Raw genomic sequence first — 16,113 nt, 5'->3', positions numbered from 1 at the left:
TCCAAACCAGGCTAAGCATCCTGACTAGTGAAGAGAGGAAAACCGGTCTAAAAACAGACAGAAGTAAGCCATGCGCAAATCATCTTTATTCATCGATGTGTGTGTGGTTGCAGTGACCTAGTAAAAAACAGCCTTTTATCGAACCGTTTTAAACAGTTTAGCTTCCTCGCTGTCAAAATCCGTGCAAGAGAGCGTTGCCTTATTAATACAAAAACGTCAATATGAATTTGTCAGCGATTGTACATATTACATGAGACCTATTTTTCAAACAGTGGTGCTCCTAAGGGCTGAAATCAATATTTCAGAAATGAGATGTTTCATAACTTTGGCTCGTCATGGCAATGTGAATTATTAACTTAAGTGTAACGGGAGAACGATGAAAGAGACGACTAAGACATGTGCTGCTAATATGTGTGTGCGAAACAGGATGGGCCCAAAGTCATCAAGTCAAATCACCACTTATATATTACAGGTTGTGTAAACGGAGACATTTTCTGTCATTTACTGCATTGTAAAAACACTGATGGATAATGAAAAGAAAAAAATAAAATAACTGAAGTAAATATGTTTAGGTTTAGGTACTATTACAAAAACTAAATCTGAAATATAAATAAATGTAATTATTTATACGTATATAAATGCATGTGTGTATATCAGGGGCGATTCTAAGATTTTAATTTTAGGGGGGCTCAGCCCCCAATAAGGGTATGATTAAAAAATTCTATTTGACTATTAGGGTAGGGTTGTATACTACTAACCTTATTGCAATCCACTATTCCATTGTATTTCCTGTATTTCATATATGGGAGTAGGAGTACTGACTGAGCCATATACAACACTGTAAAAAAAAACTAATACAGTTTTTTAGATGTGACCAGTCACTGGAAAATTTTGAATTGGGAATGTAGATTTTTACAATAAAGACTTCCTGATTCAGTATTAGGACATTCATGTTTATCCTTTGATGATACCACAGCTTTTTCTTATGAAATGTACGTGGAAATTGGCAGAAAATTAAAACAACATAAGGGTTCAATGACTGCAATGAATCTTGGGAACACAGTGGTATTGTGTGTGTGTGTGTGAGGCTGTCTGTTCTATTCTCACCTGACTGTTGCTCATTTGCAGACCTACTCCCGCACGACAAAAAAATGTATATCCATCTACAATGAAAAATAAATTATTATATTTTATTATTATTATTATTATTAATTTTTAGCTTTTTAGCCTTTATAATCAACAATACGGTTGGTTATACATCAAGTCAGCCCCTGGAAATTAATTTCATTTCAAATCATTTAACTAACCAGCTAATATTCATTAAGAATATAGACAAAACATGTATTAATGTAATTGTCTATTGGCAATATGTTTAATCTGTTCTATATTTATTTCTATTTATTAAAAATAACACCATTATCAATTTGCCACTTCTATAAATCAATTACTTAAAAAAAAAAAAAAAAAAAATCACAGATCCCTTTACTCTTATTCTAATATATGTATCATGATACACTAATGATTCATTATTACTTAATACAAAATCATATTTAATAATACAAAACAAAATAACTCCACATGATGTTTCTCTCTCTGTGACATTTAGTGCTTTCAGACAATGATGTGTGTCATTAATCATTTCTGTGAATGGCTGCATAATGTAATGCCGAAATACACAATAATATGTTTTGAATTTTGAAAAGTAAATTAAAATAAATCATGATCGTTTTCTAAAGTATGTTTTCATGGGTGTTAATCGCTTCATTTTTGTTGGAAGAAAAAACAACTGTCACACCGTGATAAAGGCTGAAGGTGAACGCAGCGAAGACATATTGGTATTGGATGCGAGAACACACACACACGCACACACACACACACACACCTTGTACTCTCTGATGTTCGCTCTGCTCGGCGCCCCTGTGGATTGAAAAACGCGCTGAATCCATGCAGACTCAGATAAGAGGAGGAGCCGGAACTTGATGCAGCTTGCCACCGTCTCAAATGAGTTTTTAAAGGGGACTGAAGCGATCACTAATTAATTAATCAAATAATTTTTTAGGGGGGCTGGGCATAAGTTTAGGGGGGCTGAAGCCCCCCTAAAAAGGGCCTAGCGACGCCCCTGGTGTATATATATATATATATATATATATATATATGTGTGTGTGTGTGTGTGTGTGTGTGTGTGTGTGTGATTTATAAATGTAAATATTACATATATTTCTTAAATATATACATATGTGTGTGTGTGTGTTTATATATAAATATAAATATATACAGTACACATTATGTAAACCACCTTTTATTTTGTATTTTATTTGTGATATATGTAATCACAAATAAAATCTGAAAAATTTTAAAACTAAATGAATAAAAATGTAACTAAAATCACATTAAAGCTTAAAGCATACAAATAAAATATAAAATAAAATGTATATTTATTTATTTAAATTAAATTAACATTATATAAATAATACTAAAATTTCAGTGGTGAATCTGATATTTGATAAATAATCAGATAGTACTGTTGATTAAATCCATCAAGCAGATTGTAAAAAAGCCATGTCTGTCATCTTTTTCACATTGTGAGACAATAAAAACTGTTGCTCTGATCACCATGTTAATCCTGGGTATAAAAGTCTGAGACAACATTGAAAATCTAAGAATTCAAAGATTTAGATAAAGATGATGTTTGTATTTTACAGCGTAAGCACTGTGTGTGGCTGGATGTCAACTGAACACGAGTGACTTACATAAGACTCTCTGCTCCTCTCAAACACTGACATGTTGGTTTTTGGCAGGTCCATATAAAATTCTCTTTTTCCAGATTGTGCTCATTGGCTCCTTTCAGCACTTATTGCTTTTGAAAGCTCACGATGTGACATCACATCCTCCCTCATTGCTCCCATTTCCTTTTTAGTGCATTGCTTCCAGTTCTTCTGTATTTTCCTTCTTGGCCTGCAGTGTCTTGTTCAAATCCTCTTTTCTCATTTCTGTCTCACTCTCGTCTTCGGTCTTGTTCATTTCCTCTACCAGATGTTCTTCTTTTAAACACTCACCCTGGTGTTTTTCATTATCCTCTTTTTCTTTCGCTCGCTCCCTGAAAATATCAAGCAACCTGTCAAACTTGGGTCCCCACTCCTCAAATCTGTGTTTCTGTCCCCCTGTATCTTTTTCGGCCTCACTTTCGAGCGAGCTGAGAGACGTGGCCTGTGAGCCGCCACCCTCCAATCCGTACGTCTGCAGCGAGTCGTATGGTGGCTGCATGGGGTCAAAGGTCACCAGGGCTAGACGGTGCTGCAGGAAATCACCCATACGGTTTGTCAGTGAATCTGCGCCTGCCTTTTCAGCGTTTGCTTGGCCAACCTTTCCATTCCCCAAGCCCCAACCTCTTTCATGAAGTCCCGCCCCTCCAGGGAGGGGCATCACTAGGTGTGGTACATAGTTCTGTCCGCCCACCCCATACAAGCCCATTAGTCCAGCAGTCTCAGGGTAAAGAAGTGTCGTCCCGGTCAAAGGTATCCCTCGGCCGCCTCTCAGTAAAGTACCTTCCATCGTTCTGAACGGCATCTCCGTCGTGCCCAGGCTGGTTGAGCTCTGGCTGGTGCTGATGAGTGGAGCGTCCCCGTTCTTGTCCAAAGCCGAGCCAGGGTTTGAGTCGTCTGTGGTGATGGTGGAAATAGAGGCTCGTGTGGTCAAGCAGTGAGGAGATGCCTCGGGTTTATGGCTCACAGAAGTGCTGGAGGACTCTGAACAGGAACCGCTCTGGCTGGAGCCCTTCACGAACAGAACCTGGTCCGAATTCACAGACTGAGAGAGAAAAAAAACATGATCAGGTCATTTAATAGCTCAATAGAAACATTTCTTATTATTTTCAATATTGAAAACAGTGGTACTGTCTAATATTTTAATATTACATTTAGTGACGTTTACACTGTCATTTTTTTCAGGATTATCTGAAAAATAGAATATATATATTTAATATATATATATATATATATATATATATATATATATATATATATATATATATAGCATTTATGTGATAGAAATAGAAATATTTTTTTAACTTTATAAATGTATTTACTGTATTACTGATCAGTTTAATGCATCCTCAATAGACAATGTATTAATCTTGGATCTCAGATTCAAGAACGATATAAATATTTTAACTTAACATGAAGATGTAAAATCAGATGACAAGAGAGCAAAGATTTTCTTTGTTTTCACAGTAAATGGGATTTTCACTCCCAGAACCCATCTGTTGCATTCTAGATGACTGTAATGTGATAAATAGTTTGTGACAGGAAGGATACCTGATCCTGGCTTAGTGTGTGGCTTTCAGAGATGACCTCACTTCCTGTCTCGCTCTCTTTTGGAATGCTGTCGGTGGATCCATCTGCTCTTTTATGTTCTGATCCATCTCTGCTCTTGTCAATAAATACAGAACCGGATTCTAAAGGGCCACCGGCCTGGCCTTGGCTGCCAGGAAGAACATATGCCAGTTTGGCGAGATCAAGCCTGGAGTTGAATGGGCCGAGTCTGTTTCTTGAAGCTGGAAGGGTCTGGATGCTGTAGCAGTACCGTCCATAGAGGGGTGCAGAGGCAGGACGGCGTGGGTCCAAACCCAAACTCTGACTCCAACTGAAGGTTCTGATGCTGTCCAAGTTATCCTGAGAATACCTGTTATAATAAAATAGAAATTAGACATCTAAAATGTATGAATTAGTTTATTGGTTAATATAGATAGTATAGCAACCTATTTCAGCTACATGTGAAAAAAATAATAATTATGATTATAACATAAGTCAAAAATGTGACATAAAATGTCAAAATTATATAAAAATAAATAAATAAATAACACATTTTGACTTAATGTCTCGTAATTGCCAAAAAATTGAATTAGTGTCTCATATTTTTGACTTCGTCAATTTTCACTTTTATCTCATAATTATTACTTTACACTTATTTGGTGCTTAAGAAACATTTACAATTATCAATGCTATAAAAATATCTTTAAAATTTTTTGTGTGTGGAAAATTGATATCTCATAATTATGAATTTGTATCTCTAATATCTTGATAATTGTGTATCGTTTATCTCAAAATTAGTATCTCATAATTTCATATTTTTCCTCAATTACTTCTTAAGCATGCCATGAATTATGTTAGTGTCTCATGTTTAACATGACATAAATAATTTTTTGTCAAAATTTTCACATTTTTTAATCTCAAATTGTTTTAGTTTCTCACAATGTAGCGTTAATCTCATAATTCATTTTTTTTTTTTCAAAAATGTCAATTATTATTTACAGCACTTTTTTTTTTTTGTGGCAAGAAATTAGCTCCCATAGTTATGCCCTTAAGATAGTAATCAATTACATAAACATTGCAAAAAAACTTCTGTTTAATTATTAAATACATCACCATATTTGGGAAAACTGTGCAGATCCAAGCATTTCATTGGGCTTTTAAAAGAAAATCATATTCCTTTCAACTTTTGCACGTAAACCAGATATTTCTAAGTTACCAAAAAAGTTGTTTGATTAAAAGATTTGTTGTAGTCCCAGTGGAAACTCCCAATGCAACGATGTCATTTGTGTCTTTAAAAATAGTTGCTTGTGAAGTATTTTACCAACCTGCCCAGGAGTATTACAATGACATCAAACGGGAATATGATGGATAGAGGACTAGAACACAGAGTGGGTTTGAACGGCATAAATATTCACTAGATGAACTTTGCACTGCAACAGCTGTCAGATTTGCATTGTGAAGGCTCATTAAACCACACACACTCCTGAGTACAGAGCCCTCATTAATCAGATATACATTTAACATCATTTAGAGTGACTGAACGTATTCAGAGTAACCCGAGATTCGAGATGAAGATACACCAGTATGTTTGTGGTGAATGTCAGCTTATATTCAAGCTGAATGATTCACATGGGCTTTTAATATAAAATGGCATTTTCTAAGCCAAATGTCAAGAAATGACATGTGATTTAAAAGATCAGATAGTGCCAGCAATAAATCTGGGAGATTCAAATGATGAAATGAGATGTCTATTTATGTGAACATCAAAGTCATTGTAAACACACACACACACACACACACGCAAACACACTCACATATTCTTGCTGTCCTGAAGCCGCTGTGCCCTGCGCATGCTCGGAGGGGCGCTCTTCAGGGTAGCGATATCGAAAGCGGCCGTGTCTGCCTCGCCGCCTCCTTCATCATCATACGTGATGATGTTCTCCCTGATCTCATCGTCCTCCACAGGAGACTGAGTGTCCCGTTTCTGCCTTCGCAATGATAGCGAGAGCGCCGCCACCACTATCCAACAAAAAAAAAAAGTGAGAGAAAATGACAGGAAGTTAATGCCACTTTTCATGAATAGGGTACAAAATGGATAGTTTCTTGATTTCCATTTAACAATAAGTGAAAAGATGTGCCTAACCTTGAGAAGATGTTAAAAGTCAACTTTTGGCTGTTACGCTGATGTGTATATAACTATCTATTTCTCTTGCTAGACTGACTTTATATTAGATAGCAGTTCATTGGTTTTCTCTATGAAAATGTGTGCACTTGGAACATCTCTTTCAATTTTTATACATAAAATACATAAAAATACTGAAAGGAAATATTGCTGTCTAGCATGTTAACACTTTACTGCAATGGAAAATGTTTCTTAAAAACTAGTTTCTTAAAAATGTTTCAAAATGACTCAGAAACTCTTTTAACTAAATTATATTTATTTGTATAAATTAAAAACTAAAATATAGTGAATCATTATTGTTTCTCATTATTGTTTCTTCCTAAAAGCTTTTTCCCCCTCACTTTTTCATTTTTGCCTGAAAACAAAACAAAAACAAATTGCAAATGATAATTGCGTTATTTTTGCAGAAATGCAATTATATCACTGTAAACACTTCCAAAACTGTAATAATATATATATCCAATAATATAACTATTGCAAATTTCTATAAAATTCCCAGTGAGAAAACACATTAGTGCACTTCCGATTTCAGGCAATTTTTCCATTATGATACAGAGTTGCCAAAACTTCATAATTTTCTGTAAAGCCAAGTTAGATAAAAGTTAACCAGTTAACAACAACTAATTTAAGATGTAGAAAATAAGTTTGTGGAGGACTTTAGCAGACGCCCATGATGGCTGACTTCAAAATGGCTTTAAAACATTCATTCATTACTTAAAAGACTTCCCTTTTATGTCTAATGCATTATGTTGCAGGTGAAACAGTGAGGGAAATTATCTTGCCACATGGCTACACTGTAAGACCCCAAAGTGTATTTGTAGAAAATGCCTTTTCCACCTCTCACTGGCTTTTTTAGTAAAGTTTGAGTGTTCAATGTCATTTGGGGAACCTTGAGGGAGGCTTGTTCCGCAATCTGGAAATGCCATACGATGCCCTCAGCACTCATCAAATGGTTTTTATTATGAGTGACTTAGTGAAACCCAAACACGTTCATTAGCAAACCCAACTGACAAACAGAGGAGAAACAACGAGGCAGGTTGGTGGAAAGTTTGAATAACCCCAAAAAAACACATATTTAATGGAAGAAAAGCTGCAATTTGAAGACACGCCAGAAGGCAATGGCGGATGAAGACAGGGAGTGATGGACAGATGTAGCAACAACACATCATTAAACCAGCCAGGTATAGAGGCGGAGCGAAGGGCGAGCAGCAATCACAAAACCTGACGAAACGGACTGAAAAGCAGAACTGACCCAGCAGAGTGGACGCGCAGGCCAGGATGGCCAGCATGGCGGCCGAGCTGACGCCCAGCAGCGGGGAGTTTGACGGTAAAGGCAAACATGCAGTCTGTCTCTCCCAGTCCGGCACAGACGCCTTATCATTCTCATCCGTTTGTTGTTTTCGTTCTTCCGCCCACATGCCTCCATTTTGGCACGGACACACTGTTACGGTAATCGTTCCTGTGCTGCTGAGGTCTGACGCACTGTCACGGAGCATTATGGGTATTTTTAGAGTAGGTAAAGAAGAGGAGCGAGGAACAGCCTTCAGGGACGACAGGAGCACCAGACTCGCCGTGTGGTCTGGAATCAAAAGAAATGAATAACATAAAAAGGCACCAGTCACGAGACACATTACGAGAAAAAAAGAAATATAAAAGGAACAAAAATTATTTAAAACACTTACAAAACAAATAAATAACTGTAATTATATTCTATGGTGAGCGAAACACATTGTGCTAAGGAAAATACAGACTTATTAAATAAGTATAAATGTGAAATTTTTATATATATATATATATATATATATATATATATATATATATATATATATATATATATGTGTGTGTGTGTGTGTGTGTGTGTGTGTGCGTGTGTGTGTGTGTGTGTGTGTGCGTGTGTGTGTGCGTGTATACATATTCTATTATTTTCTATTCTATTCCAAGTGTGAGGAATATTTCATTCATATAACAAATATAAATTAATAATATAATACATATGTAATAAAAATGTACATGTTCCCAATAATATAATAATCAATAATAAAAAATCTATAATCTTAATAAACATTTTTTTAAATAAAATATATACACACAATAATAATATATAAAATATTTATATAGCTTATATTTATAATATAAATAATATAATAAGATATAATATAATAATACATATTAATAATATGATACATATAATAAATATGGATATGTTTTTCATAATATAATAATCATACATATATAAATGTAATATTTATAATTAATAATTTAATAAATATATTTTTATAACATCTATACAGTACACACAATAATAATACACACCTACAAACATTTATAAAGCTTACATTTATATAAAAAAAATTGTGACTATAATTATTTTGCACTATAATATATAATGGAGATATCTTCTTTACTCAAGACTTTCTTATTTCTCTTTTTGTGTTCCACTGCAAAAATAACAGCATACGGGTTTAGTCAGACATGAATGATGAATAAATGTTAATTTTGGGTTGAGCCATTCCTTAAAGCAAATTAGAAATCAGCAGATTGAAGCGGCGAAGAGGACAAATGAGCGAAATGAAAGAACGGATTGCCGGTGCACAGAGAAGGGAGTTCGCCGTGTTCACCGGAGTAGAATGTGACAAAAAAGATAAATGGATGAGCGTAATGAAGGAGGATATATGTCTGGACAGAGACCGGGAGGGAGATGAGGAAAACTGATGAGGAAGGAAAGACGGATGGATGACAGGGGAAGCGAGCGCACCTCCCCGCTCTCTGATGGAGAAGTTGAGCGCGCTGCTGGACTCTGTGGGAATGCTGAAGTGGATGGGAGAGTTGGAGCTGCTTTGGTCTTTATCCGTTGCTCGAATCACCTGCACCACCTGAAACACAAATCAAGAAAAACTGATACAGTCAATTGTGCAAATAAGACTGTTTTCTGCTGTTGAATGGATAAAGGATTAGCAATCTAACACGCCACGTCATGTTCGGGCTGACTCACTGTGCACTGCCTCAATATCAGTCGCTTATACAAATCTGCTTCTGAAATGCCTTTGTTGAACCAATCTATTCAAAGCGTAGCATGCAGGGTCACTTTTCCCTCAGAAATGCAGAAAGTATCATGATTGTTCAGCTGATTACTATTGAAAAATAAACCCTTGACAGGGAGATCAGAAATAGATGAAGGGATTTATTAAGCATAAACGTCCAGTTGACTGCACATAATTCTACTTATTATATGGCTACTTGCCATATAAATATTCAATGGACATGCAATCATGATGTGAAAGTAAATGATTTTAATATGCAACAGCTATTGTAGGAAATCAGTTGCCTGGAGCAGCGATTAATTATGCAATATATTACTTTACTGCAGATTGTGCTATTGACCAATCAGAAATAAGCTTCTCAGATTTGTTTATTCAAGAAGAATTGTTTATTATTAAACACTGGCGTCTTTTATTTAATTGCTTTGACAATATGACAAGAGCCGACATGCATTAGTAATTTTACTGTGGGCTGTTGTTAAGCAAACAAACCAATGCGCAATAAATTATAATTATTACTGATAATATACACAGATACTCAAGAGGTGTACTACTGTTTATTTTAATAATTTAATAATTTGATATAATTATTTTTTGTTTATTATTTTCCCGTCTTTTAATTTCATATTTAATATTTTATTTCATTTTTAAATTTAATTTCATATAATTTGTTTTATTTTATTTTAATATTATAAGCAAATAAATAAATACAAAAATAACTAATAATAATAATAATAATATCAACAATAAATTAATTAATTTAATGCAACCACTTTTGAGGTACTGCTGTTTATTTGAACAATGTTTTATTTTTGTAATTTATTTTATATTTGTATATATTTTATTTTATTATATTTTACATACTTTTTTTCAGCTAAACCAAACACAAATATATATATATATATCATGTATATATATATATCGATGCTTTATTATTCACAGACTCTTTCTTCTGCAGGCTTATATAGGGTCAGAGATCACCAACCTGTCCAGCTGCGCTGGAGTCGCACACGGCCGTGTTGTATTGTCGGTCCAACTCGGGGGCGTTGTCATTGAGGTCCAGCGTCTCTATGGCAACCGCTACCCTGGTGACTTGGTTGGGGCTGTCTAAGAAACAGAAGAGAACAGCATGACGGGACATACAGTATATATATATATATATATATATATATATATATATATATATATATATATATATATATATATATATATATATATATATATATATATATATATATATATATATATATATATATATATATATATATATATATACTGTAGCAAAGAAAGTTTGATATGAAAAGCTTTTAAGCCGCAAGTAGGTCAGCTAAATCTTTCTGACCATGAAACACAAGTTAACTCCAATCTGTCTCCTCACTGTTCTTCATACGCTCTTTTGGGACATAACGTTACATCACGAGCAGAAGTGGCCCGAACGTCATCTGATGTTCATGACATTACATAAAGCCATAACAGAAGCACACTTATCACACTCAGAGCGAGTGTCTAATATGAAAGTAATTACTGAATATAAGCTGAACAAATCCACTAAAGACTCCGAGTGACTTCTGAGGATGCAAGATAGTGTTTTACGAGGGCCAACGGGAAGCACAAACAGGCGACCTTGAGCTGGGGTGAACCGGATTCGAAAGCAATTCCACTTTTCATTCTACAGTATTATCCTTTTCTCTTCCACTTCTGTCCGCGTGTGTCTCTGCCATGAGCTTACATGTCTACGGCAGCCACAGAAGTAATAGCCTTCCTGTGGGCCGATTACACGCTGCTACCTGTGTGAAATTGTTAGGCGCTCAGAATTAATGTGATGTGCCTTTAAGAGCGGCCGCGGTGCAGAGGAGTTCTGGTACCTCTCTGTGTGGCGATGATGGTAATGTTATGCCATTGCTCCTGTTCCCGATCCAATTCCACGCTGGTGGTTATGAGGCCACTGTCAGAGGCGATACGGAACAGTGCCTCGGGGTCCGACTCGGGATCAATTGAGTACCTGAGAAGAAATGGACAGGAATAAAAGAAGGAGGGCAGACATATTAGAAGGTATAAAGGATCCAGTGCATCAATAAGCCAGTTGAGCAAGTGAAACGAAGCAGGTTAAGTGAAAACAGCCCACATGCTTCCCTTGGCAGACAGAAACATGATGCAATATGAGTTTTTTAACTAATAATGTAAAAACTGTATGTGCTGTGTGTGTAAAACCGGTCAAGACCATGTCCTGGTCATATTTTATTGCAAAATCAAGTAATCTCTGTGATGGGCAGCTGAATTTTCAGCATCATTGCTCCAGTCTTCAGTGTCACATGATCCTTTAGAAGGCATTTGAATATGCTGATTTGCTGCTTAAAAACAGTTGTGCTGCTTAATAATTTTTTTGGACCCCGTGTAAAAAATTTTTTTTCAGGAATCTTTAAGGAATAAAAAGTTAAAAAGAACAGCATTTATTCAAAATAGAAATCTTTTGTAACAATATACACTACAGCTCAAAGGTTATGGGTCAGTATTTGTTTTTTTTAAATAAATTAATATTTTTATCCACCAGGGATGTGTTCAATTGATAAAAGGTGATAATAAAGACTTATATTGTTAGATTAAAATAGAAAACAGTTATTTTATATTGTAATAATATTTTACAATACTACTGTATTTTTCTGTAGTCATCATTTATCAAATTAACAAATATACATAGATATGGCTCTTTGTTTAGATCTGGTTTTTCACTTGGGTAAATAAAAAAGTACATAAATAAATCTAATTAATTTGAAAACCGCGCAAATAAAATATAAGGACATGCTAAGAAGTTTCAAAAATGCTATTTTCTGTTTTAACGTGTCCTTCAAAAGTCCCTGGCACATAAAAGTAGCCACAGCTGAAGAAACACTCACACAAAGTAGCAGGCACGTGCACAGGTAGGGCTCAACCTGTGCAGAGCACATGCCCTTTTTGCCCTTACACTCCGAAGTGCCCTTTTTTTTGGTGTTGTTTTTTTTTGTTTTTGTTTTTTTTATCAATGTTATTGGTCACACTTTACGTCTGTCTGTCTGTTTTACAAATATTTAGCAAATGAAAGTTCTTAAAACGAGCTTGTGTAAATCTTATTCGATCCTCAAGCTGTCAGTAAGCTGATAACTCCGCCCCCTCTATATTCATTGAGTCAACACACAGTACAGTAGACAACAGCTGAGCTGAACAAAGTTTTGCGAATGGTAAATAAATATCTTGTTGTTTGAATAAGTATTACTAAACACTATGTCTATAAAGGCTCATATTTTATTTATTTGATGTCTGACTGACTGGCTGAGACATGTGGGATGTCGCCTGAGGGAGAGGGCTAGCATTTGCCATCTAGTCATAGCCGATACATAGCCAACAATTAAATAGCCTGTGCAGATAGTAGCATTTCATCTTTTATAAAATGCGATTTTGGCCAAATGCATTTTACCACAGGAAAAACTGAGCGCTCCGTCTATATAGCTAAAAAAAACCTAGTTTGTAACCTGTAGATGCAAATTTAATGTGATGCCGGCAGTGGCAGGCGCCGTCGCCGTTTAAATGACGGACAAAAAAAATTCACATTTGCACACATTCGCTGGTCAAAAACGATGTATTGATAAGTAATACAACAACATATAATTTGTTTTTACCATCGGGAAATCATAACAGGTGCGCCCCCGCGCTGTTTCGTACTGGAACTAACACAAAGCGACGAGTGATCCTCGTCATCTACATAACATATATTTCTAAGAAATTTCTTCTTTGATTTATGATTGCTGATACACTTAATTTATTAACATTTCGGCTAATCATGTTATGGTATACTCTCCGCTCGTCCTCACATGTATAAAATGTAGTAAAACATGGTTTTACTACAGTAATGTAGTAGTAACTAAAAAAAAGTTACAGAAGATCACTGTGAAATCTTTATATTTTATCATGCAGAATGTAATTCATGATTCATTCCAAGGCTTCATTTATTTGATCCAAAATACAGCAAAATCAGTAATATTGTGTAATATTTTTACAATTTTAAATAACTGTTTTCTATTTGAATATATTTTAAAATGTAATTAATTTTTATGATCAAAGCTGAATTTTCAGCATCATTACTCCAGTTCAGATCTCTTCAGTGTCACATGATCCTTCAGAAATGCTTTTCACTGCAACTGTACTTTTCACACTATTTTTTTTTTTTTTTCATTGCTGGCATATTTTAGGGAAAGTGTAGTGAATAAGAGACCTTCAAGAGACCAACATCCCTGGTCCACCACAGTATCAAATATTTGCCAGGTAGGCGGATACATGTTGGATATGTTATAGTAACGGTATGGCTATAGTTTCTTATAATCTGGAATTGAGTTGGACATAATTACTTAAATTATATTTCAAAAAAGTTTGTCAAAAATACTTGACTCATTGGTCACCTTCCCCTCTTCTCAATGTCATTCATAATCATGCTAACCAAATAATACAAATAAGCTTATAAAACCAAAAAGAATAGCTAAAAAAGAGAATATATATAATTCATATAAAAAAGGGAGGGGGGTGCCCTTTTTCAGTTTCAGCACATGCCCCTCAAAAGGTCTGTGCACTGCCCTGCAAAGTAGTATTTGCTTGATATGTTCTGCCTTTAAATTATGCTGCTAAATTACTGTATTAAAGGGGGGGTGAAATGCTATTTCATGCATACTGAGTTTTTTACACTGTTAAAGAGTTGGATTCCCATGCTAAACATGGACAAAGTTTCAAAAATTAAGTTGTACGTTTGAAGGAGTATTTCTGTTCCAAAAATACTCCTTCCGGTTTGTCACAAGTTTCGGAAAGTTTTTTTCAAGTATGGCTCTGTGTGACGTTAGATGGAGCGGAATTTCCTTATATGGGTCCTGAGGGCACGTCTGCCGGAAGAGCGCGCGCTCCTGTATAGCAGAGCAGAGAGAGCACAGACATTCACTGATCAAAGTGAGAGCGTCGCCAAATGTCACAAAAGGAGTGTGTTTTTGGTTGCCAGGGCAAGATAACCCTGCACAGATTACCAAAAGAGAAACAGCATTAAGGGACCAGTGGATGGAGTTTATTTTTACAGAGCATCAACGGAGTTGTGCAAGTGTTTTTGTTTGTTCCCTGCATTTCGAAGATGCTTGTTTTATAAACAAGGCCCAGTTTGACGACGGATTTGCACATCGTTTATTTCTTAAGGATAATGCAGTCCCAATGAAAAAGGGTCACGATCGTGTGTTGGAACCGCAGGCGGTGAGTAAAACTGCTTTAAATATCTCTGTGTTGTTAACTTAGCTATCGGCGCATAAGCACATCAAGTAAACAACATGCGATGTTGTCATCAAACTGCACTTTCCACATGTACAGCTTAAAAAAAAAAAAAAAGATGACAAAGTGGAACTTAGTCATTTTCCAAAACCGCTAAGCAAATATATACAGTTTCAGTACATACCACATAGAGACTGATTGCTGATGCTGCTCTTGTTCAATTTCAGCTTCTGGATCTGATTCTGGATCATAAATATACGCTGAATCTGACTGTTAGCCATGGTTTGTTTTGGTTGGTTTTGTCCTCACGGTGTCACAGCTTCCAGACGCTCTCAACGCAAAAGCCTACTGGCGCTCGTGATTCTTTAGCTCCGCCCACACGTCACGCCTCCGACCACTCGTGTTTTTCCGGGAAAAATCGGTACAGACTATCTTTCTCTTATGAATATAATAAAACTAAAGACTTTTTGGAGTTATGAAGGATGCTGTACTACTCTATAGGTACTCAAGATTAACAGGATATTGAGTGAAAATGAGCATTTCACCCCCCCTTTAAAGAAATAGGATATGAGCATCAACATTTAGAACAATGAAAAAAAACAACAGCATTATGACAATAAGAATTTGGGGGTAATACGCTTCATTATCATGCAAAGATCACAATGCAAGATAATGTGAAAATACTTTTGCATTGATTTTGGATTGACCCGTGTGTTCTTGTGAGATTCGCCCGTACTGTACAGGTAAAAATGTGAAAAAAAACAGTGTTTACTTAATGTTGTTACTGAGGCCTGTATCCGGGTCCACGGCGGCCACTCTTCCCACCACACATGCCGGAGGACAGTTTTCCGACACATCCAGCCGGTACCGCGAGCGGGAGAACTTGGGCGGCTCGTCTGCATTCAGAACCGTGATGCGCACCATTGCCCGGTCCTTGAACGGACCTCGTCTGAGGAACCGCGAGTCCACATTTGGGTTTTGTACCTCCACCGCGAGAGAGTAAGTGCTTCGCCTCTCATAGTCCACGGCCTGGTGTTCAAGATAAAAAACACTTCCACATAAAACACTACTTTATTGAAACTCACATACACCAGCATTAATTTTACTGTGTTTTGGCATCAGGAAGGTGCTCTAAAAAAAATCTTTTCATTTCAGTGAGATGCTGAAACTCCCACATTCACTCCATTTTCATCTCTGCACCTCAGTAGATAAAAAAAATAAAATAAAAAATAAAAATACAAACTATATAAAGCGTCAAAAAACTGCAATGAATCTGGGTTTCAGCTCTTCAAAACTTATAAGATTGCAGGGC

General features: G+C 35.8%; 1 protein-coding gene across 1 annotated transcript in view; it reads right to left on the bottom strand.

Moving 5' to 3' along the window:
• Window positions 1–2,493: 2,493 nt before the first annotated feature.
• LOC113041303 (cadherin-11-like) overlaps window positions 2,494–16,113 on the bottom strand; it is a 64,974-nt gene continuing 51,354 nt past the window's right edge. Inside the window, exons 7-14 of the mRNA XM_026199763.1 lie at window positions 15,574–15,830; window positions 11,396–11,532; window positions 10,516–10,637; window positions 9,248–9,365; window positions 7,745–8,071; window positions 6,125–6,329; window positions 4,314–4,680; window positions 2,494–3,807 (exon numbers count right to left, since the gene is read on the bottom strand). Coding sequence (XP_026055548.1) covers window positions 2,914–3,807; window positions 4,314–4,680; window positions 6,125–6,329; window positions 7,745–8,071; window positions 9,248–9,365; window positions 10,516–10,637; window positions 11,396–11,532; window positions 15,574–15,830 — 2,427 coding nt within the window. The 3' untranslated portion in view covers window positions 2,494–2,913. The remainder of the gene's footprint in view (window positions 3,808–4,313; window positions 4,681–6,124; window positions 6,330–7,744; window positions 8,072–9,247; window positions 9,366–10,515; window positions 10,638–11,395; window positions 11,533–15,573; window positions 15,831–16,113) is intronic.

Source organism: Carassius auratus, chromosome 23 (genome assembly GCF_003368295.1).
Source record: "Carassius auratus strain Wakin chromosome 23, ASM336829v1, whole genome shotgun sequence".
In the NCBI taxonomy this organism is placed as follows: Eukaryota; Metazoa; Chordata; class Actinopteri; order Cypriniformes; family Cyprinidae; genus Carassius; species Carassius auratus.
This window is presented reverse-complemented; position numbering and strand designations above follow the sequence as displayed.